This window comes from Guyanagaster necrorhizus (assembly GCF_019112545.1).
Source record: "Guyanagaster necrorhizus MCA 3950 unplaced genomic scaffold BT62scaffold_3, whole genome shotgun sequence".
Taxonomy (NCBI): domain Eukaryota; kingdom Fungi; phylum Basidiomycota; class Agaricomycetes; order Agaricales; family Physalacriaceae; genus Guyanagaster; species Guyanagaster necrorhizus.
Window position 1 is genome coordinate 725,434 of NW_025064882.1, and position 20,590 is coordinate 746,023.

The 20,590-nt window shown below is 51.8% G+C and overlaps 8 protein-coding genes across 8 annotated transcripts; 2 read left to right on the forward strand and 6 right to left on the reverse strand.

The window, feature by feature from the left end:
- Positions 1-202: 202 nt before the first annotated feature.
- Positions 203-2,253, reverse strand: BT62DRAFT_984358 (uncharacterized protein; the record flags this gene model as incomplete). The annotated part of the gene is made up of 6 exons (XM_043189855.1): positions 203-1,108; positions 1,164-1,285; positions 1,341-1,418; positions 1,468-1,665; positions 1,714-1,833; positions 2,236-2,253. 6 exons carry the CDS (start codon positions 2,251-2,253, stop codon positions 442-444), a joined length of 1,203 nt encoding a protein of 400 aa, XP_043044622.1. The 3' UTR covers positions 203-441.
- Positions 2,254-2,528: 275 nt separating this feature from the next.
- BT62DRAFT_1071720 (uncharacterized protein) lies at positions 2,529-4,668 on the reverse strand. Its single transcript, XM_043178798.1, has 3 exons — positions 3,870-4,668; positions 3,372-3,798; positions 2,529-3,301 (listed from the first exon to the last, which is right to left on the reverse strand). Exons 1-3 carry the CDS (start codon positions 4,624-4,626, stop codon positions 2,851-2,853), a joined length of 1,635 nt encoding a protein of 544 aa, XP_043044623.1. The 5' UTR covers positions 4,627-4,668; the 3' UTR covers positions 2,529-2,850.
- A 70-nt stretch (positions 4,669-4,738) lies between these two features.
- On the forward strand, positions 4,739-5,450 carry BT62DRAFT_1071721 (ankyrin). The gene is made up of 3 exons (XM_043178799.1): positions 4,739-5,057; positions 5,107-5,253; positions 5,304-5,450. Exons 1-3 carry the CDS (start codon positions 4,760-4,762, stop codon positions 5,411-5,413), a joined length of 555 nt encoding a protein of 184 aa, XP_043044624.1. The 5' UTR covers positions 4,739-4,759; the 3' UTR covers positions 5,414-5,450.
- Positions 5,451-5,592: 142 nt separating this feature from the next.
- Positions 5,593-7,800, forward strand: BT62DRAFT_399791 (PRMT5-domain-containing protein). The gene is made up of 4 exons (XM_043180785.1): positions 5,593-6,574; positions 6,627-6,913; positions 6,965-7,437; positions 7,487-7,800. Exons 1-4 carry the CDS (start codon positions 5,601-5,603, stop codon positions 7,790-7,792), a joined length of 2,040 nt encoding a protein of 679 aa, XP_043044625.1. The 5' UTR covers positions 5,593-5,600; the 3' UTR covers positions 7,793-7,800.
- A 4-nt stretch (positions 7,801-7,804) lies between these two features.
- On the reverse strand, positions 7,805-8,638 carry BT62DRAFT_1000360 (uncharacterized protein; the record flags this gene model as incomplete). The annotated part of the gene is made up of 1 exon (XM_043176640.1): positions 7,805-8,638. The coding sequence occupies one exon, from the start codon at positions 8,636-8,638 to the stop codon at positions 7,805-7,807; it is 834 nt and encodes a 277-aa protein (XP_043044626.1).
- A 27-nt stretch (positions 8,639-8,665) lies between these two features.
- On the reverse strand, positions 8,666-10,689 carry BT62DRAFT_978013 (MFS general substrate transporter; the record flags this gene model as incomplete). The annotated part of the gene is made up of 12 exons (XM_043189316.1): positions 8,666-8,912; positions 8,968-9,073; positions 9,135-9,322; positions 9,374-9,424; positions 9,471-9,733; positions 9,785-9,800; positions 9,858-9,919; positions 9,971-10,068; positions 10,121-10,196; positions 10,241-10,392; positions 10,446-10,503; positions 10,552-10,689. 12 exons carry the CDS (start codon positions 10,687-10,689, stop codon positions 8,666-8,668), a joined length of 1,455 nt encoding a protein of 484 aa, XP_043044627.1.
- Positions 10,690-11,514: 825 nt separating this feature from the next.
- On the reverse strand, positions 11,515-13,239 carry BT62DRAFT_399809 (uncharacterized protein). The gene has a single exon (XM_043180786.1). It carries the CDS (start codon positions 13,014-13,016, stop codon positions 11,643-11,645), a length of 1,374 nt encoding a protein of 457 aa, XP_043044628.1. The 5' UTR covers positions 13,017-13,239; the 3' UTR covers positions 11,515-11,642.
- A 1,552-nt stretch (positions 13,240-14,791) lies between these two features.
- BT62DRAFT_399651 (uncharacterized protein) lies at positions 14,792-20,523 on the reverse strand. The gene is made up of 11 exons (XM_043180784.1): positions 20,428-20,523; positions 20,308-20,367; positions 20,186-20,251; positions 20,103-20,132; positions 17,666-20,054; positions 16,791-17,596; positions 16,533-16,739; positions 16,083-16,478; positions 15,599-16,021; positions 15,131-15,551; positions 14,792-15,080 (listed from the first exon to the last, which is right to left on the reverse strand). Exons 1-11 carry the CDS (start codon positions 20,476-20,478, stop codon positions 15,061-15,063), a joined length of 4,869 nt encoding a protein of 1,622 aa, XP_043044629.1. The 5' UTR covers positions 20,479-20,523; the 3' UTR covers positions 14,792-15,060.
- Positions 20,524-20,590: the final 67 nt, after the last annotated feature.

A 20,590-nucleotide genomic window follows, 5' to 3' on the forward strand; every position in this document is an offset into this window, starting at 1 on the left:
TCTTATGTCTTTCATAGCAGAAGCACATTTTCCTCTATCACATCTCCTCATGACCAAGGGGTGGGTTCACTGCGTTGGCACGGGTGGCTAGTGCATCATGGACTCAATTGTTTTCAATCTTATCTCTTGGCCATGGCGTCCACTCCTTTCTTGGTCTCACGTTACGATTTTTTCTCATTTCATTCATTCATTCATCGTTGGACACTCCATCTCATTCATACCTGTGCATTCACTGCTGTACTAGTAGCTGAGCATAAGACTGTTGTACAATTTCCATTCGGCGGATCCTACTGTAACTACCTAGCACGCACACAAGGCACAACGAAATGTGACGTTAAGCAGCAACCGGGATCCACCCCAAAAGATGTCGACTTCAGGGCCTTTGTGCAGTATAAGGGCCTGAGCGGAGTCACAGTAGCGCGCCAGTTCGTCGGAGAAGTATCATTTCCCTTTCTTTCTATTTAGAATGTCATTCTCCAGAGACGCAAGGAAGACATCTGCCTCATCCGACCTGCTCTTTCCTTTGCCTCTACTCCACCTCTTCTCTGTGACTTGCCGACTTTCCAAGACCGCAAACGGATCTGGAGTCATGCTAGTCATGTCGCGCTCGGGTTCTGGTGCTCCTGCCACAAACACTGCTGTTTCATCATCGCCTTTGGAAAGAAGCGTCGTTAATATTGTCGAGTCGTCGGCGACCGCTGGTTCGCCCTTCAACTTGCGTCGCTTGGCTTCGATCTTCCTTCTCCGTTCCTCAATTTCTCTTTTCCTCTTCTCCACACCTTTTCCAACGCCTTCGCCGGTACTGCCGTTCTCGCCTCCACTGGCGACCATTCCCTCGACGCTGATATCCACTGCACCTTGTCCTTGTCGCGCCTGCTGCGTCTTCTCTCGCGCAGCACGTAGTTCCTCCATCTGTCTCTGCCGTGTTTCTTCGTCACCCGAAAATTGATAGAAACCAGCACCCTTCGCGCGGACTTCGCTCGAGGCATCATAATGCACTCCGAGGGGGTTGTTCTCTTCAGCATGCATTTTCTCAATTTCGGCAATACGGTCAGCGGAGGGCGTGTATATTGGGAAGTGGTTGACAGGATTACGGATTATTATGTCCCTGGGAAGTGAGGTGAATGCACGAGCACGATAAGTGCGAAAGATGGCAAACGTACTCATCTTCATCTACCTCTTCTGAAGGAGCGCCAGGAAGCAATTCTCTTGGTATCTCAGACCGCCGAGCAGTTCGTATACGTCCAAACTCATCTTCATACTCGATGATAGGGTCATTAACATCCTAGGGGGCAAAATTGAGTGACAAAAAGGGGTTGATATATGCTGGATATACATACATCCGGGGCATGAGGAACAGTCAGCGATTCATCAATATCATCTTCATCGTCTTCCCACTCAGGTGGCTTCAAGTCAAACTAAGACAATGGCCGTCAGCCTTGGTCGACAACAGAGAAAGAAATTCACATCAACTAAAAGCGTATCAAACTGCTTCTCGCTCAATCCCCCACTCTTTCCCTTCCTCAGTTTGTCGTATATCTTTGCCTTGCGTTCCAGCGTCGCTCGTGCCGAGTCAAGCGTAGGCTTGCTGATAGCCTCCAATTCGATGTCTCTCGCTGCACGACTGCTGACGCCCTTGTTCTTCCTAGCCCATACCGTAGGTTTCTGAACAGATTCGTAAGTCGAGTCTAGGAGGACTTGCGAGCGCATCACCTTTTCCGGCTTGGAGGGTTTCTTTCCAGAGGCTGAATTCCTAGCGAATTCCTCCTCCTTCTTCGCAAGCTCCGCCTTGAGGTCCAGGAACGAGCTAGCACTGATGCCCTTGGCCTTGGACTTTGCGGCGTGCGTCATTAACGAGCTCAAGGTTGGCCGAAGGGCCAATGGCCTAGGTAAACACATGCAAACACCCGCCTTCTGTCGGCCAAATATCGGGCCGCCGGCAAAATTCCAGTCTAGATCTCTTCCAAGAGCCACGCTCAATTCAGGGTAATGCCTCGACGTCAATTTTCCGTATGTATCATATCCCGCTAAATACAATCCGCCACTCACGTCATAAATTGACAGTCTGGTTATTTCTTCATCCCTCTCCGTGGGGGAACAGCCACGATCCTCAGGGACGCGGGCGAGGAACGTGAGCAATGATCACACATTGGATGCGATCGTTCAACTCGTATGGATTTATGCTGATCGTCGATCGTGTGTTTTCACCGATTACCTGGACGCGAACCCAGGCGCGCGCGCGTCTCTGGACATGTCGGAAACCGATGATGAAAACAGAGTTGCCGCAAAAAGTCATCTGCGGCTCGACCAAAAAACACAAGCTTTTTTGTGAAAGCAAAACAGGAATTTCTATATAATCCATGTACTCCTATTCTCTAAAACCTGTGTCTTGTTCACCATGTTTGTGGTCTCACCTAATAATCTGACACACCGTCCGCGATCTCTTTCTGCCTATGATATCAATTCAAGACACAAGATTTCATTTGTGAATCATCAGTGGGAAATTTATTGCATTTGAAGCTAGTTCTCCCGAAAGGATGGTATACTATCGATGGTCCTTCCATCACAGAGAGGCATACATGCACGTCTCGCATGTTCACCGTACATATAGAAAAGTTTGACACGACGAAGACGTGCGAAGAACAAAAATAGTAAGCTAAGGAAGCCTCGATTATACACAATTTCATTCGAATCCGTACCATACACCCCATTTTACTGCATATCAAGAAGAGGTGAGCGAAAAGAGGCCGGGATTACAAAATGGGGAACAAAAAAAAAACGGACTAAGGAGAAGTGCTGTAAGGTAGAATTACAAGGGGCATTGCAGTTGTCCAAGTGCATATCGATGAATCAGCGCCTACTATCGTCCCTCTCCCACTTCTCATACCTTCTTTCGTAGCTTAAACCACCGTTCGTCGTGGGAGGAGCAGCCAACGGGCTCGTGTGCGCATAGTATCGTCCTCCCCCACTTGGTCCGTCCTCGTAGCTAGGGAAGCTGTCGTTAGTACCGCCTCCACCTCCACCTCCACCATCAGGCGAGCTCCCACCGCTTCCTCCACCATTACGATACGACCGATAATAGTCATATCCCGGTGCACCTCCATAGTCATAACTCGATGCCACCGATGATCCTGCAGACCGCGGAGGAGTCGCCGAATTCTGTTCACGCTCCCTCTTGACGACATTAAGGGACAAGGAACTCTTTTCCTTCCTCCCATTACCAGAAGCCTTGTGGTGGTGCGAAGCGCTCGGAACACTTCCCTCCTTTTTAGCGCGGGAGCGGGCGTAACGGAGACCGCAGCTAAGAAGATTTTTTGAAAAAAAAAAGAGGAGTCAACACCACGAAGACAGGGGGTGAGAGGGTTACACACGCATTGCACAACTCTTTCCTGCCGCTGGGTCCCTTGCGCCATTCGGGACTACTAGTTGCCTTGCAGCTACTGCACTTGAGCACGCCTACCGGGCGGTTTCCGTGACCCCTCTGAGATTGGCCGGCTGGTGGAGGGGATACACGGCGTCTGGGTGCCGGCACAGAGTCTTCTGGGGGACTGGGCGGCGGTGGAAGATAGGTGTATTGGTTGCTGCCTTCATGGGACCTGTTGGCGTCGTAAGAGGGGTAGCACCTGTCCCAAGACGGTGGAGGAGGCGGCTGATAGGAATAGGCCGAAGGATTTGGATTTGGGTAATAAGGAGGACTGGTCGGGCCAGGGAGAGGATACGGAGTGTGGTGGTCGTAGGAAGAAGGCATGGTAGAGTTAGGGGGCGAGTCAACTTTGTGGCATGCAAATATGACGCTGCCTTTAATAGAAAGTCAGCGGTCGTGTCAGCATGTTTAGCCCCTATCCGATGAGAGCCAAGCACGCACGTACCATGCGGAATGAAGACGCTCTCGACGTGGCCGACGCCTTGCACGGGCTGGGCAGACTTGAACCTGCGTGTACAAGAGGTCTTGGCGTCGTTGTTGACGGCGTTGACGTTGATGTCGTTGGCGAGACGGGCAAACTCGCGAGTTGAGGGCGGGTCCACGGGCGGCCATGAGATGACGAGATCTTTGGCGGTATCGTTGTTGAGGATCTGGAAGACCCGTGAAGTCGACGCCGTTTGTGGTGCGCACAGGAAGAGTCGCTTGAAGAGCATCTGGACTTGCTCCGAGCTGAGTACAGGGGTGCCACACCAGTTTGACCAAGACGTCTTGCTCGTCTGGTCGTTGTCCGCCGCCGGATCGATGTCGACGATGGCATGAATGAAGCAGAGCACAAGGCCCTCGGCAGCCCAGTTGATGACGACATCGACGGCCATGTAGTTTGCGTCTACAGCGATTTTATCTGCCGCGGGAAAGTCGGGTGCGGAGCCCGCGTACCCCAGGTCGCGACGAATCTTGGAGAGCCGTGCAAACCTCACTCGGGTTACCGACCCATGTAGCGTCCGGCTCTCCAGGACGGTACCGAGATCATGCTTGGCCGACGACTGTTCGTCTGGATGAACAAACTCGAGTAGGGATTTTCCAGCCAAGGCCTCTGCTTGCTCCGCTAGGTGGTACTGCAGCACCGGGTCGAGATAGATGAACTGCAAGTCACCAGAGAGCAGCGACCAGTAGCACCGCGTGTGGCTGACGGGAGGGGACATGAAAATCTCGTCTTGGGGAGGGATTGTCGTGGTAGTCAGCTACGATCGATCAAGAGGGAAGTTTGCCTTCGATCGTCCCACGTGGCACTGCCTGATTATGTAACAGAGCCCTGTTTTTTTTTTCTTCCCTTCCATGTCCAACATCTGGATCGCGGCTGGTGATGGGGACCTGGCCCGTGTAGAGGAGCTGGTCCTGGCTGGAACTTTGCCTAATATACCAGACGAGTTTACGTATACTCCGATGCATGCAGCAGCGTCTTATGGTCACATACATGTGCTTGAGTTTTTGTTGGCCCACGGTGGGGATGTGAATATCACCGATGATGATGGCGAGACGCCTCTCTACGTAGTAGAAGACGTTGTTACCGCTCGCTGGCTCATCGATCATGGCGCCGTCATTGATAGAACCAATAACGAGGGTGTGTCGGTAGGTTGTTGCCATCTCAAGTTGGTTATATAGTCACTAAATTGATTCTTCAGCCTATCGAGTCACTCGCCGAAGAGTTTTCCCAAGTAGCCGAGTTTCTACAGGCAGAGATTGCTATACGAAAAGTGGATTAAAGACCTGGAATGAAGTGATGCCAGGGTCCCTGATCGTCGATCGCGAGTCGATTGCTCGAATGACATGTACGGTATATCTCTTTCTCGCCTTTTTAATTACTAAAGTACATGGATAGTGACTCGGTTTCCTCAGCTCGCACGTACCAGGATTTTACCCAAACTGAAACTGGTATTTGCAGCTTTTTCGTCTAGTTTCGCCCGATCGTATACCTTCAATAAAACATAGTTTGACATTGGAATGAATGATTATTTCGCCACAATTCATTATTCGTGCGGTATTCCGTAACGTTCCTGGAGATGAGTATGTTCCTTGCGACGTAAAGTAACCGTTGGGGCCGTTCCTCTGAAATGAACGGCGCAAAGTTTAAGTTAGAATCAATGCATGTGACATCGTGGCTGTGCAAGCGTTGACCATGTCGGTTTGTCTGCTCACGACGACTGGCGACACCGACGAGGGCGGATGCGTGCAGCTGACCACCGACGCCTGGCACACACGATGGAAGCGCATGTGCACCGGCACAGGGGACTCGTCCAGTGAAACGTGGCGGACCGCCCCCGCCTTTGAGCCTGCCGACCTCATCCCGACTGCGCCGCCAGTGACGTGCACGGTGCTCGTCTCCCCATGGCTCCAGCTCGACGCCAATGACGCCGGGGTACGGCACGACACGGAGATCGCCCTTCGGCAAGAGCTCGCACACTGCACGTTTCTCAACCTCACCTCTGCCATCCTCCCTGTGCCACACCTGGCGCACACCCCGTCATACGCCCGCGCGACCTATGCCGCCCTATCCTCCTCGCCCCTCCTCCGCCTCGCCGTCCGCCTCCCGATCTACGTTTCCTCGGCAGACTTTTGCGCCCCGTGGCAGACGTGGGACTCGATCCGGACGTTGTGCGAGTATCATCCCCGGTTGAGCCTCGCGCTAGACTTGACGCCGCCTCTCCCGACGCTGCTCCCGCCCATCACCGGGGCGTACGCCGCAGAACCCATCTCGCATATCATGATCTCGGCGCATTCGTTTATATCCAACGCAAAAGGGTATCCGGTCCTCCCGAAAACGACGCAGTCCCTGGTACGGGGCCTGCTGACGTCGGTGCCGACGGTGTCGTTTGTCCTGTCTCATACTGACGCCAAATTGCATGCAGAGGGGGGAGGAGACGCTTACAGGCAGTATTTACATCATCTGATACGGACGACGCAGGCGAGGGAAGGGAGCGTCGAGGCGTATGCTCGAGGGTATGGCGATTTCTTGCAGGCGCCGTTGCAGCCATTGCAGGACAACTTGCAGAATGCGACATATGAGACGTTTGAGCAGGATCCGGTGAAATATGCAAACTATGAAGAGGCTATTTATCGGGCTCTGGTTGATAGAGCAGCTATGGAGCATATGTATGTGTGTCTACTTGTTTCATAAAAAAAACAACCGCCAATCGTTCATCAGCGTTCTCTGTGTCTCTGGCGCCGGACGAGGTCCCCTCATTACTCGTGCCCTTGCTGCACTTTTACGTGCCTCTGCAAAGTCGTATACTTTGTATGCCATCGAAAAGAACCCGTCGGCGTATCTTGTCCTGCAGCAAACATTCCCACATGTGCACCTCTTGTTTGGAGACATGCGATCCGTGGAGATGCCTGAAAAGGTGGACATTGTGATCAGCGAGTTGCTCGGCTCGTTTGGGGACAATGAACTCTCACCAGAGTGTTTGGATGGTGTGGAAAGATGGATGAAGCGTGAGTTTGTTTGAATATTCGTTGACGTTTGCTCAAGGTGATTATATGCAGCATCGGCGATATCCATACCCTCGTCGTACACGGCGCATCTGTCGCCATTGTCGTCGTCAAAACTGTACAACGAGGCGCGAAACACTTCTGGGACAGGAATCGGCGGTGAGATTCCGTACGTGGTCATGTTCCAGGCAGTGAGGCGACTGAGCCCGACTGTGGCTGATTGCTGGGGCTTTGAGCACCCGCGGTTTGAGGAGGAAGGGCCGATAAAGGGAGATACACGAATGTCAAAGCGATACACGCAGAGTGCGATGAATCCGATGCTTCTGGTGCCGCCCAAGGATAATGGACATAATGTTCGGAGTGCAGAGATGGTGTTTGATATCCCAGAGGAGGGTGTGCTGCATGGGTTTGCAGGGTACTTTGAGGCAGTGCTGTATGATACAGTGGGACTGAGTATCCACCCGGACCACAAGGATGTGGTAAGCAAGGATATGCTTAGTTGGTTCCCAATGTTTTTCCCCATCAGAGTGAGTATAAAAATATTTTTATTGTACTGTACTAAACAAGAAATATTAGGAACCAATGTACTTGGCTGCTCACTCTGAGCTGCATGTGAGCATGTGGCGACTGACGGATGGTAAACGTGTATGGTACGAGTGGTGTGCAGAAGGGTATTTGAAAGGGGGATTTGAGAAGAGCAAGGGATGGAGACGGTCATCGCAAGCATCGAGCTCACCGATGTTTCATGCGCCGCCGAGTCCAATGGCTGATGCAGTGGAGACGGTTGTTCATGGACAGGTGGAGGGAGGAGGAGGAAAGATTAAGATTGGGCAGACTGGGCTACATAATGTTGGGGGTCGAAGTAGCTGGATTGGATTGTAGTATTTTTTTTTTTTATTTACACGGGCCCGGGTAGTGCAGCTCTACAGTGACCTCGATGCCCATGTCCAGCAACAATTGTGCGAGTCGAAGGCCTGTACAAATATGGACTGCAATGTGTACACGGCGGGGAGAAGAGGTGAGCAAGATTGACTCCCACCAATCGACGGCGTGCTGATCGGTGAGATCGATGGACAAGTCTGCGATTGCGCTGACGTCGAGCAGTTCACCTGGGTGGGAATTGCGAAGAACGAGTTGCTGGAGGTTGTTGGCGGCGTCGAGCATGTGGCGGATATCGGCGGCAGTTGCATTGACAACCTCGAGGCGACGGACACGCCGGACGAGACCGACGACCCAGCGGGCACTGCTGCCTGTTTTGAGCTCGACATGGAGAGTGTCTAAATCGGGAGAGTCTCCTTTTTGTCCGCAAGACCTAAACTGCAGATAGCAGTCGACGTGGAGGGTTGTGAGACGACGGAAGCGTCTGAGAAAGACGTAGAGGACGGCAGGGTCACGGATAAAGATGGAGGAGCCTGTGAGGGATATGGTGTGCACGTCGGCGAGGGAGTCGAGGAAGGGGTCAGAGGCGTAGAGGATGTCGGTGAAAGAAGCGTGCTCGACATTGGGCAGGTCTACCGGGACGCCGACGTGGGTGCTGATGGATACGGAGCGGACACACGACCGGGGAATGGCTTGGAGCCTTCTCTTGGAGTCCACATTGACATGACGGAAGAGATGGGTGCGTGTTCTGGGGAGAAAGGAACGGGAGACAAGGGAGCACGACTTGAGGGCAGGCTTGTCTAGATGGTCGATGATCTCGTCGACGAGTTCTTGTGCGAGTCGATTCATGGTAAAGGTGGTAGGTATTACAAACTCCTAATACAAATAACGGAAGCCTTTCCGTTTCTCGAGTGCCTGCTCAAATGATATCCCCTCCAGTCGAGCTGCTTCATCCACCCGATTCGCATCAATCTCGATTCTGTCTTGTCTCCTATTCTCCCTCAGCAGGAACTGCCTGATCCCTGCAGAAAGCACGGTGCTGAATGCGAGTGCAGCGAGGGAAATGGCCATCGACTGGTGGTAATCGGGTCCCCAGTCTGCTTTCCACGTGTATGAACCCATTCTAGGTCAAGGTTGGAAAGTCACTACATGGGGGGGAGAGAAAGAACAGAACATACAGGTTACCCAAATTTCCGATGCCATTGACCAAGCCAATGGCAGCTGCCCTCTTGGCCGGTGGACGGACGACGACGTTGGACACCCACACCAGAGTCATCGCGAACCCTGCCCAAAAACAAAAAGTCGTCGTGGGTTGGCGCCACCCAGGCACAACACGGCAACACACCTGTATAGCCACACGCCATCAGGAACAGCGACACATACCGCGCCCCTATGTGCATCGTCGACAGCCCGATGATGAATCCTGCCATCACTCCCCACCACCACCCGCTCACATGCATGAACCGCTCCCCTGTCTTGTCTGCATGCCACGCGTTCAAGCAGCACACTATTGCTGAAAACACCCATGGTGGTCTGCACACAGTCAGCACTATGGTCCATCTAAACAGCTTCGCCCACACTCACGCGCAGAGCAACAACGAAACTGTAGTCGAAAACCCCAATGTTGCCGTCAGCCTGTTTCTCGTTTAGCAAATATACCCAACAATCCCATTGCACATACGTTGGGAAAAAGTTGACAAAACTCAGCCCTAGCAGCTGCGCAATGTTCATGATTGAAAACGCCCATACCACCGGGTCCATCGCCGCCAGCTTCAATCCATGCACCGGAGTATCTTCCTTGTTGTCTTTATCCGCTTCCCCTGCGTCTTCTGCGATTCGCACCTGCGCCAGTCGTCGTTCTTCAGGCGACATCCACCGCGTGTTGTGCGGATAGTCGGGGAGCAGCCACATGCTCAGCAGTCCAATGCAAATCGTGATTGATCCCTTTCGACTCTCAGTCGTCGACCCCTTGCTCCCATATCTTTTCAAACTCACCTCGATGTAAAACAGCCTGATCAAATGAACATTATTAGTCATTCTCCTCTACTCTCTCAGGCCACGCACGTACCATCTCCATGCCCGTATCCCCCGTTTACCGTCCATATTTCCAAGGATACCTGCTGCCATCAACTAAGCACCTCATTAAATCACTCTTCTCACACAAAAAATGGAACCTCTCACCGATCCAAACGCATTCGAAATGAGCAGTCCAGAATACAGAATAGCAGACCGGAACGCCAACTCCTTTTTCGTGTACCAGCTCGAGAGCATATACATCGCTGTGACAACTCCTTTAGCAATCCACCGGGGAAATAAACAGGACCCACTCACTTCCCGGATAGAACGCTGCCTCTGGGATACCGAGGAATAGTCGGCACGCCAGGATACCCCGGAACGATTGCGTTACCTATCGGAATGAGAACGAGTACACACTCCAAAATGATAACCCACCCCCGTCAGCGCGCTGATCAGGCCCCATAGCACTACACATCCTCCGATATACAACGAGGGCCGTTTGATATAGTTCAGCGCCATATTCGACGGTACCTGTGCCGGGCAGTACGTCGCATATAGCACCGAAAGTATGATCGAGTATTGCAAGTCTTTTCAGAAAAAAAAAGTCAGCAAGATAATCATTGCACCTCTGGGATCCCACCTGTAAGCCCCAAATCCTGTTCGAGCCCTTTAAGCCGCGCCGTCGTGATCCCATTCCTCTGCAGCCTAATCAGTTAGCCTCAGCCATCCACCAAAGCAGTACCCACGTCAATGTAGTTCATGATGTAGATCAGGAACACCGTTGGGAGCACCCGCATGTCCAGTTTACGCACCAGGGCACGTTCCAGTGCCGCATCCCGCACGACCGGGCCAGTCTCGAATGTCTGGATGGTTTCCTTCTCCATGCTTCCCTCTACACTTTCACCCCGCCTTTTAAACGTCTCGCCCTTACTTTTCAACCCTTACCCATGATCTTCTTTTGACCCGCAAGTACCCCACATGCGGGGTAACAAGCGGTCCGGGGTCACCTGCCATTGAGAACGTGCCGACCTTACGTTGATTCTTGAACTTCGAAGAGCGCTATCGTCGAATCATGCGACGACCTATTTGTGGGCGTCTATATATGCACCAGAAGACTTGCACACATATGTATTAGTCACGTAGAATGAAAAACATGGTAAAGGATTACAGTAAAGAGAATGACGGGTGGGTAAAAGGGAAAAAAAAAAAAAAGTCGTGGTAAAAAGTCGTAAAAAAAAGTCATGACGGGTATACGCCTTTCACATAACAACACACCACCTCCCCTTATGTTCAACCTCCGAAGATTCATCCGAGCTCCCATCAGATTCATCCGACGTTTCTTCCCCTTCTCCACTAGCACTCAGAGTATCCACAATCCCCACAATGCTCGTCTCAACAACAGGCGAACTCGGCTTCGTAAACTCTCCCCGAGCATTATCCAACGACGCCCGGCCCTCTGGTACCTTGTGCAGTGCTCCACGCAAGAGTCGCGCAGAAGCGCTCGATTCCAGCCTCTTCCGCACCAATGGTACTTCCAGCGTCTCTGGCACAACGTCCGCGCTCTCATTCACCGTGTCCAGAGATCCGACCGATCTGGGACTGGTCAGACACCGAGGCGAGCAGTAAAGAAAAAAAAAAGTAAACTCACTTGGAATCATCTTCTCTGACAGGGAAGGCCTGCGCCGGAAGATCTTTCTTCATCTCCACATCGGGCGATCCTACATCTTGGGTCGTCACAGAATGAGATGGAGTCCACGGCGATTTCGTAGAGTCTGTCAATGACGACGTGTCGACGCTCAACTGTTCAATCCTTCATTAGCTTGTGAATCTAAGATATTCAGATACTCACCTCGCGAGAATCAATGATGTTCTCTTCAACAACGGCACCTCGAAGACTCGAGGCAGTGGCGATGACATCCTCATCCTTGGTCACAGGTTCAGAACCGTCATTGGACGCATGGACTTGATCGAGAGCAGAAGAAGGGACTGGCTCTCTGCTCGCCAAAGCCTCGACCTCGACCTGTTCCTCCTTGACTATAAGTTTAGGTTTGGATGCCGTTTGTTCCTCTTCCCTGGCCAGCTCGATGACCTCAGGTGGTGCGATTTGCTCCTGTCCTTCCTTGGCTGTCTCATCCACATCAACTTTGTCCTTGATAACGGGCTCGCCCGAAGCGAGTTGTTCGTCCACCGCAAGCTCGTGTTCGGATGCGATATGTTCCTCCTGTGATTCAGGTTCGTCATTGCCTGACTCATTCTCAGCCTTTGGCTCGACTGGTGCATCTTCAACCAGCGATTTGATCTCGCTCACAGCAGGTGAAACTACGGGCCCGTCCTTGATCACAGCAGACTCGGGAATGAGTTGTTGCTCTTGTATATCCTCAGCTGGTCCCTCGATAGTCTCGGTTTCCTGCTGCAGCTCCGGTATAAGTTCAACGTCAACCTGCTCCTCTTTCAACGCAGGCTGGGTGTACAATGAGGATTGGGAAGAGGGCAAGGTGTCCTCGACTGATTCCTCCTTGATCGCAGAATCGAGTTCCGGTGCGGGTGGAGCAGCCTGTAGACCACGCCTTTCTTCTGGCACTTCATCCTTGCTTGTCTCATCCTTTATCACCGGCTCGAGCTCAGATACTACAGGCTCATCCTCAACCACCACCTCAGCACACTGTTCACGTTCAAGCACAGGCCCAGCGGCTTGCACATCATGCTCGGGCTCGTCCTTCGCCAACGCCTCCTCCACGACAGAAACTTCCAGCTCCTCCCGTATCTGTTCATCATCTACCCCAGACTCAGGCACAAGTAAGACCGCTTGATGGTCGTCGCGTTGATCCCCCGCTGCTGAAGACTCGATCTCTTGCTCAGCTACGATTCGTACTTCCTCGACTTCCACCAACGCCTCCTCCACAACAGAAGCTCCCTGCTCATCGTATTCTTCCTGCATCTGTTCATCATCCACCACAGACTCAGGCGCAGGTACGGCCACTTGATGGTTGTCGCGTTCATCCTCCACTGCTTCCTCTGCTGCTGAAGACTCGATCTCTTGCCCGGCTACGATTTGTACTTCCTCGACTTCTGCAACGGGTCCTTCAAATTGAGGAGGAGGTAAAGCAGTTGCCTGAGACCCAGGTTCCTCCATCTTCACAGATATTTCGGCCTCCTCGTCAATAGCTTTTGACTCGGTGTCGACGTCCTGTTCTGATCCATCGACGTTCATCTGAATTGGCGCGGGTAAAGCAATGGGCTCATCCTCGACCACAGCTGGCTCAGGTTCGGGTACAGGTAAATCGGATCGTTCATCTAGAACATCTACAGCTGGTTCTTGGACCTCCTTCTCGATCTCATGATGCAGGTCTGGTGCGAGTGCGGCAACCTGCTTGGCCTCAACTTCGACTACAGGCTCAACGTGCTGCTCAGGCTCCGGGACAGCGACAGGCTCGTCCTTTACCACAGACTCAATCTGGCGTTCCAGTTCCGGCGCAGGTGCAGCAACTTGTTCCTCGGGCCATTTGTCCTTCACCGCAGGTTCAGACGAATCTAGGATAACTTCTTTGTCCTGTCTTTCCTTGGCCAGCTCATCTTGCACCACAGACTCGTCCTCAATCTGCTTTTTCTCGACCACAGACTTGATGCGCTGCTCAGGTTCGTGCACGGGAGCAACAACTAGTCCATCACGTTCATCGTCAGCGGGCTCGCCCTTCGCCAATGACTCCGCCGCGGATGGAACACCCTGTTCGTCGCGTTCTTCCTTGGCAACAGACTCAGGTGCAGGCAGAACGTCTTGATCATCGCGTCCATCCTCGACGGCCTCCTCCTTAACTGCAGACTCAGTTTCATCTGGCAGTAGTTCCGGTTCAGGCACAGGTGAAGCAGACTTCTCGACGTATAACTCGATTTCGTCCTCGACCGGCACATCCTCCGACGCAGGCTTGCTGTTATGCACGGGTTTGGGCGTAGACAAAGTGACTTCCTCTTCCTGGATGAGCTCGTCGTTTACCACAGACTCAACTTCGCCCACAAGTGCTTGCGTGTGAGAAGCGACGTCCTCACATCCTCCACCCTCTGTCTCCTCGACCCTCACCAATGGTTCAGGCGCAACAGTCTCATTCTTCACCGACTCGGCTTCATGCTCAAGTTCTAGTACAGCGGAAACGACCTCCTCCTTGCGTCTTTCCTCGGCTTGCTTGTCGGTCACCGCAAGCCCTGTGCCCTGTACCGATTCAAGTGAAGACGAAGCGACTTCTTTGTCATTTTCAACATTAACCGTGTCATCCTTCACAGTGGGTTCGAGGTCGTTTCTAGATTCAGGCACGGGCGGGGCGGGTTGTATACCAAGAACATCTTCAGCGAGCTCCTCCTTTACGACAGGCTCGACTTCGGGCTCCGAGGCAGATGAAATAACTGCTTGTAACTGGGATCCGTCCACAATCTGCACTGCCTCTTCCACGGGTATAGGCGAGGATACAACAGCTTGCTCGGTAGGCTCCTCTGGTGTGACATCTCCATTGCGCTTGTGCTCAAGCAGAGATGAAGTGATTTCATACCCGACGAGTGATTTAGGTTCGTCGTCAAACTGTTCGTCCTTCGCCGCAGGTACCGAGATGCGTGCAGCAGCGATGGTTTCTGCGGACTCGACTTGACGTTGAAGTTCTGGGATGGGAGAGGCGACATTCTCGTCCAGTCCGCCCTTGGCTGGCACATCTTTCTCGGCGGACTCGATATAGGGTTCGGGTCCAGGGGCAGGTGAACCAGGACCCTGTTGTGTAACTGAATACGAAGGAGTCCATGGCGATGAGGGTCGTTCAATTTCAGTGTTTGGACTCAACGAAGTCTAATTGAATTGCAAATAAGCGACGAGCTTTGCTTATCATCAAGAATACTCACTGTGTCGAAGTCGTGCAAATTTTCAAGAACAGCAGCAGTTGATGGGTGCATATGTTCAATGTCTTCCTCTGTAACTTGTTCTTCACCAGAAACGTCAGGTACCACCTACGACTAATAAGTTGATTTTAACAAGACAGCGGAAACTACTTACCTCAGTTCCCTGGGATGGCTCGATACTCGGTTCGATGATCGTAGATGGGCCGTCAGGCAGTGACTCAATTGGAGTGATGTGCTCGTCAGCTACAGGTGCCTGGGCTGCGGTACCAACTTGAACTTCAGATATCGGTAGTATACTTTCTACTTCCAATGTTGGAGTAACTAGGCCTTGCTGAGTAACAGAGTACGATGGTGTCCATGGAGAGGCAGGGCTCTCAATTTCAGCGGCAGGAGCCAATAGCTATAATGTAAGTTTAGCTTTTTTTTCGGATGTTAAAATGAGCTACTCGCATACCTCCTCCAACAAACCAACCTGCACGTGCGACTTTACATCGGCTTCAGCTGCAGATAAGAACTCAGGCGTGGGAATTACTGCCTCGATGGCCAAGAAGTTTTCCACTTGAGCACTTGCTGTCTTCACAAAAGAGGAGTCATCGTCATCGTTGGCAAGCTCAGCAACGCTTGGCAAAGATGACATAGCAGCCTCAGCGATGTATGTCTGACGCACGGCAGCCTTTCCAGCATCAATCCCCGTGGACTGGACCTCCGTAATTGGGACAGAGGCGACTCCGACGGCATCCTCAGGAGATAGGGATGCAAATAGTATGGTCTTGACCTCCGCTATGGAAATACCTTGATCTTGAACAGAGTAGGATGGTGTCGACAGAGAGGTGGGACGTTCAATTTCGGTGGAAGGAATAGATAACTGGGACTAATAAGTTTCAGCAGGTCACATATTGAACTAGCTATGTTGCTCACCCCTTCTGAAGGACCAATGGTCTCCTCAGCATGTGAATTTGCGTCGACTTCAACGTCAATATGTTTCTCGAGACTATGGTCTGGCTCGAGTGTCGAAGCAATGCCGTCACTTCTCTCAGACTGCGTCTCAATAATTGGGCTAGCGACTTGCTGAACAGGTCTTTCTACCGTATGAGAATCGCGGCCTTCTACCTCGACGACCTCAGTCACTGATGTCGATGTCGATTCGGCGATGGTGATGTCTTCAGTGATGACGAGTTTGTCAGCTGTTGACGAGACTGAGACCGAATCCCCGGGATGGAACGATGTAGTTAATGTGTTCTCAACCTCCGGCGTTGTAGAAATTGTACCTTGATGCATAACAGAGAAAGATGACGTCCACGGTGAGGCTGGATGTTCGATGTCATTGTCGAAAGTTGGCAGCTATAAGGTTAAATATCAGCGGGATAAGAAATTATGTCCATTCGTTACATCCGTTACATACCTCTTTGGACGAAGTACTTTCCTCATCAGGCGACTTGACATCATCAACGGTTTTCTCGGTAACGGGTTCGGCCGCCGGTGCTATTATCACCTCATCAGTTGTTTTAGGTTGCTCCCCAGTAACTAAAGTTGATTGCGGCTGAACGACATCCTCCTGGCTTCGGTTCTTGGGAGGTTCAGTGGCGGCCTCGACTTCAGTAGGGATGCCAGTTTGCGAAATAGCAGGCTCGCCGGCTACAGGGATATTTCGATCAGTGCTAACGACAGCGCCGTCAACCGGTTCTATTTCGTCCAAGGTTACTGTACCACGAAGCGGGCTTCCCTGGACAGATACAGAATAGGAAGGTGTCCAAGGCGACTTTGGACGTTCTTCTAGGAGTTCCGATGAGCTTTGGGTCTGCACCTCGAACTACGTTCAGCCATAGTAAACAAGATTAAATCAAAAACGCACTTCGTCAAGAAGAGCAGAGGAATCGACTACAGTGAGAGCCACAATGGGGACTTGAGGAAGAAGTAAAGGCAAGTTTTCTATCACAGGAATGTCTTCTTCAGCAGGTAGACCTGGTCCTTGAGTGGTGACACTGTAAGATGGCGTCCATGGCGACCTAGATTGATCGATTTTGATGCCTGCAGGAGTGAGCAAGTCATCGGTGTTACACTGTCAACGAAAATCAGGAAAGAGTGGATGGCAAAAGAAGTAGCATCATACTCTGGAAGAAACTGATCGTTGGTCCTGATCGCTGACTGTTTCAGCAACTTCAACGTTGGGCTCTTCTTCGGTCAGAGAAAGATTGGATACAGGGTTCACTGATATATCATCAAGGGAAATAGTCGATTCCAAGGCTATTTCAGACCCATGAAGATCGGCTTTGTCGGTGACCACAGGAGCCTGAATGAATTCAACGGCTGACGAATCATGGAGGATGGAATCTTCGACAACGGATCCCTGTGTGATGACACTGTCCCCGATCACGGTCGGTGGCTCAGCTTGATCGACAGGAGCTTGGGTCTCCCCGTCTTCTGGCGACCTTTCCTTTAGCGGCGCTACGATCCCTTCCGTTGAAGATACCTGACTGGGCAGCGCATACTGGGCGGTTGCCTCCTCGGCTGGGTTCCTTTTGATATCGGGTGCATCCCCAATTGTTGTCTCAGCCCTAGCGGCTGCATAGTTTCCATCTTCCCCGATTCTTTCAACAACAGATGCAACAATTGACAAAGGTCCATCGACGGTGGTCCGTTTCTCATCAGATACACTGTCTCCGAGGGGTTTGGCATCTGGAGGTTCCGAAACGACCGCCTCTACAACTAACCTCGCCTCAGCAGTCACCTTCGAAATGGCAATACCTTCGATAGGTGCATACTCAATATGTGCTTTTTCAGTGTCTGCACCGACAGGCGTTTCGGTATGACTTTGATCGACATCCGCCCCAACCTTGATAATAGATTCGTCCCCGATGACTGCCGGTTTCTCAAATACCACCGAGTCCGCCACGACTGGGTCTCCGCCAGATCTCCCTACATCGGTGTTTTCAGTCAAGGATGCTTTCTCGACGGACGGGATATCGATGGCTAGTGGTCTCTCACCTTCTGCGGTGGGGAGCTCATCGGCGGCTGTGAGAGTAGCTGAGGCCTGAGCAACAAGGGGTGCGGCATTAGCGGTGTGTATATCGTCGAGGGAAGCACATTCGACAGGAGGTGTAAGCACGGCAATAGCTTTTTCTGAGCCGCCCAATGGTTTGGCCTCAAATACCATAAGCTCTTGGATGGCTGGATCCCTAGATTCTGAGGTATGGAGCTCGAAAACATGTTTCTCAACCTTCTGGGAAATGTCGTCGTTCAAAGCCAATTCTGCGACAGGCACGGCTTCTACCTGGACATCGACAACTGTACCATCCCCTACGGCAGGCGACGGCTCAATAAAGGAGACTTCCTCCAGAACTTCCTCGACAGTAGGAGGGTCCGTGAAAATGCCAAGGACCTCTACTCCTTGTTCCACGGCGGAAAGCTCATGAGTAGCTATTATTTCTTCGACAATAGGACTGTCTTCCGTCGGGACCCCTTTCTTGACAGGTATCTCTGTTTCCACGGCTGACGTCTCTGTCGGTATCGCAACAGGCGCGTCAACGATGGATGCTTCCTCAACCACCTCTGCTTCAACCGGCTCCTGTTGATTTGCAGAAGCATCGTGCACGATGAGGAGTTCCACAGTATTCTTTGTGTTGTGAATTCCAGTAACAACCTGCTCTCCTGCAACCTCTTCTATTACCAAGCTATCACCAGCCAGTATGACGGCAGCCTCGTTCACATATGTTTCCTCGGCTATCGTCGTCTTCACATGCTCTCGCACATCACTAACTGGCATCTCAACCGTAGATGGCTGCCGAATGAATGGAACATGAGCAGCGTGTGCTTCGTCCAATGGTTCTACAGCCTCGATAGATTCATCCCTAGCAAATGCCAGATTAACCTCAGCAGTCGATTTCGCCACTGGTGTCAGGCTACTGATTTCCTCTTCGACCCCATCGGCGCCCGTCGACAACTTCTGAGCCGAAACAACAATCGGCACTCCCAGTGGTTCTTCAACTACCGATGTCTGGGCAATGAGACTGAGATGCTCGGCGATAACAGGTGCATCCTTCACGTCAGGTGTGCCCGAAATGATAACCTTCTCTACAGCGGGCGACTCCTCAAACGTGTCCCTCTCTTCTAATAAGCTCTCTTCCGAAGCAAAGGGTACTGCAAGGACTGTCGTTGTAGAAGGCTGCTCCCCCGTCATGGCTTGCTCTGATATCCTCACAGCCTCAATAGAGACATCCTCCGCTGAAGTGGGTCCCTCGACCAATGGTACTATCACAACTGATCCCTTTACAGTGGAGCTTCCTTCGTGAACTACTTCCACTAGCCCAATTTCATCAGTTGCAACTTCCACGATTGGGGCCTCCAGAGGGGAAGGTTCACCCGGTATTTCGACTGGAGGTAGCTCCCCTCCCTCGTCCAGCTCTTTGACCTCGATCTCGACAATGGGATCGGCCTGTACAACGGGGATTTTCTCGAGCTCATCTTTCCCAGCTTCAACCATCATAGCTTCCCCTTCCTTCACTGCGGCACGGATCACGGATACAGCTGGTGTTTCGTTCTCGATTGGAATCACCTTCGCAGCGATTGTCGTCACAAGTTGCAGGTCTTCCTTTCCTCTATCTTCTTCACCAACGTTTGCGGATTCAGCCGTGGAAGCCCCCTCTGCTGTCGGGATTTTATCCGCGACAACCACAGATTGTCCGGTTGCATCTGCACCGATTAGCTGTTCGACACTTTCCTCTTCCAGTATTGGCACTTCCGGGATCGACGCGGATGGTACGTCTGGGGCCCCAGAAGTGACGGTTGCGGGAATCGCTTCACTAACAGGTGTTTCCTGTGCTCCCCTCACTCTTTCTTCCTGTCCAACGAACGGGGCTTTCTCGATGACAACGGCGTCCCCAACCACTGCGATCCTTCCCATATCGGATGTTGTCACGACGGTAGGAGGCTCTTGAACGATATGCGACTGCACAGAGTCGATGATTGGAATGTTCTTGAGCTCCACTTCGTCTTCAGCGATCGGTGCTGCTATCTCGGGACGCCCCTCTTCAGTAACGGATTCGTCCCCGAGGATCGCTTCCCTTTGCACAGTCTGCAACCCTTCAAAACCAGTCGCGTCTTCGACAAATGGTACATTTTTAGTCGCCATCGGTACCTTGTCGGGCATCGTGGCCTTATCAGCAGACAGAATGTCTTCCAATGCATCCGGCGCAACATCATCAATGGTCACTATGTCAGTTTTGACATCGGAAGGTCTTGAAAAAACTGGTTGTTCTGGAGCGACCAATTTCACTTGGTGTTCGAAAGTGCGGTTGAAAAAAGGGGTATGGATGCCGTCCACATTGCTATCTTGTGGAGTAACGGGTACTGGAAGGGCCGATACCTCGATGGTTGACTATCAAGCAAGATTAGATCATATGGTGACATTATATGGGCGACGTACGTCAACGACATTCGCGATCTTGCTGTCGTTCTATGCATATATAAGCCAAATACACTGAGAGCGAGTATTGAGTTCGAGCAAACCTTGGCTTTTGTGTTCCCCAGAGGTTCAGCGACAACTGGTACTGACGACGACGCCATAACGCTCGTCTACACGGACACGTCAACAATAAGGAAGGAAAATCAAAAATGTCAAAGAACCGCACCAGTGCGACTGTAACGGGTATAGAAGATGCCTTCTCACCCATCCCTGGCTCCGTGGGTATCTAATGCGGCCAGTGAGAAAATACTCAGACACAAGATGATAGATAAAGAATTGCACTAACCTCGGCGGTGAGAACCGTGTCATCGACCGTGGACGCGACCTTGGAAACCATACTATCGTCTGACACCGAGAGAGACGTCTACCGAACATGCCAAAAAAAGAGTGAGCGAACAATAGACAGATAGACAACAGGAAGAAGGGAGCTGAATTTTGAAAGGTGAAGA

Coding starts and splice junctions, on each gene's coding strand:
- BT62DRAFT_1071720 (XM_043178798.1), bottom strand. CDS start 4,626: ATGTCCCCTCCCGTCAGCCACACGCGGTGCTACTGGTCGCTGCTCTCT. Junction 3,799..3,869: donor GAGCGTCTTCATTCCGCATG/GTACGTGCGTGC, acceptor TTTCTATTAAAG/GCAGCGTCATATTTGCATGC. Junction 3,302..3,371: donor AGGAAAGAGTTGTGCAATGC/GTGTGTAACCCT, acceptor AAATCTTCTTAG/CTGCGGTCTCCGTTACGCCC.
- BT62DRAFT_1071721 (XM_043178799.1), top strand. CDS start 4,760: ATGTCCAACATCTGGATCGCGGCTGGTGATGGGGACCTGGCCCGTGTA. Junction 5,058..5,106: donor TAACGAGGGTGTGTCGGTAG/GTTGTTGCCATC, acceptor TTGATTCTTCAG/CCTATCGAGTCACTCGCCGA. Junction 5,254..5,303: donor GTCGATTGCTCGAATGACAT/GTACGGTATATC, acceptor GTACATGGATAG/TGACTCGGTTTCCTCAGCTC.
- BT62DRAFT_399791 (XM_043180785.1), top strand. CDS start 5,601: ATGTCGGTTTGTCTGCTCACGACGACTGGCGACACCGACGAGGGCGGA. Junction 6,575..6,626: donor AGAGCAGCTATGGAGCATAT/GTATGTGTGTCT, acceptor ATCGTTCATCAG/CGTTCTCTGTGTCTCTGGCG. Junction 7,438..7,486: donor CAATGTTTTTCCCCATCAGA/GTGAGTATAAAA, acceptor AAGAAATATTAG/GAACCAATGTACTTGGCTGC.
- BT62DRAFT_399809 (XM_043180786.1), bottom strand. CDS start 13,016: ATGAACGTCGATGGATCAGAACAGGACGTCGACACCGAGTCAAAAGCT.
- BT62DRAFT_399651 (XM_043180784.1), bottom strand. CDS start 20,478: ATGGTTTCCAAGGTCGCGTCCACGGTCGATGACACGGTTCTCACCGCC. Junction 17,597..17,665: donor TGAGCTCCCCACCGCAGAAG/GTGAGAGACCAC, acceptor ACACCGATGTAG/GGAGATCTGGCGGAGACCCA. Junction 16,022..16,082: donor AAAGTACTTCGTCCAAAGAG/GTATGTAACGGA, acceptor TTAACCTTATAG/CTGCCAACTTTCGACAATGA.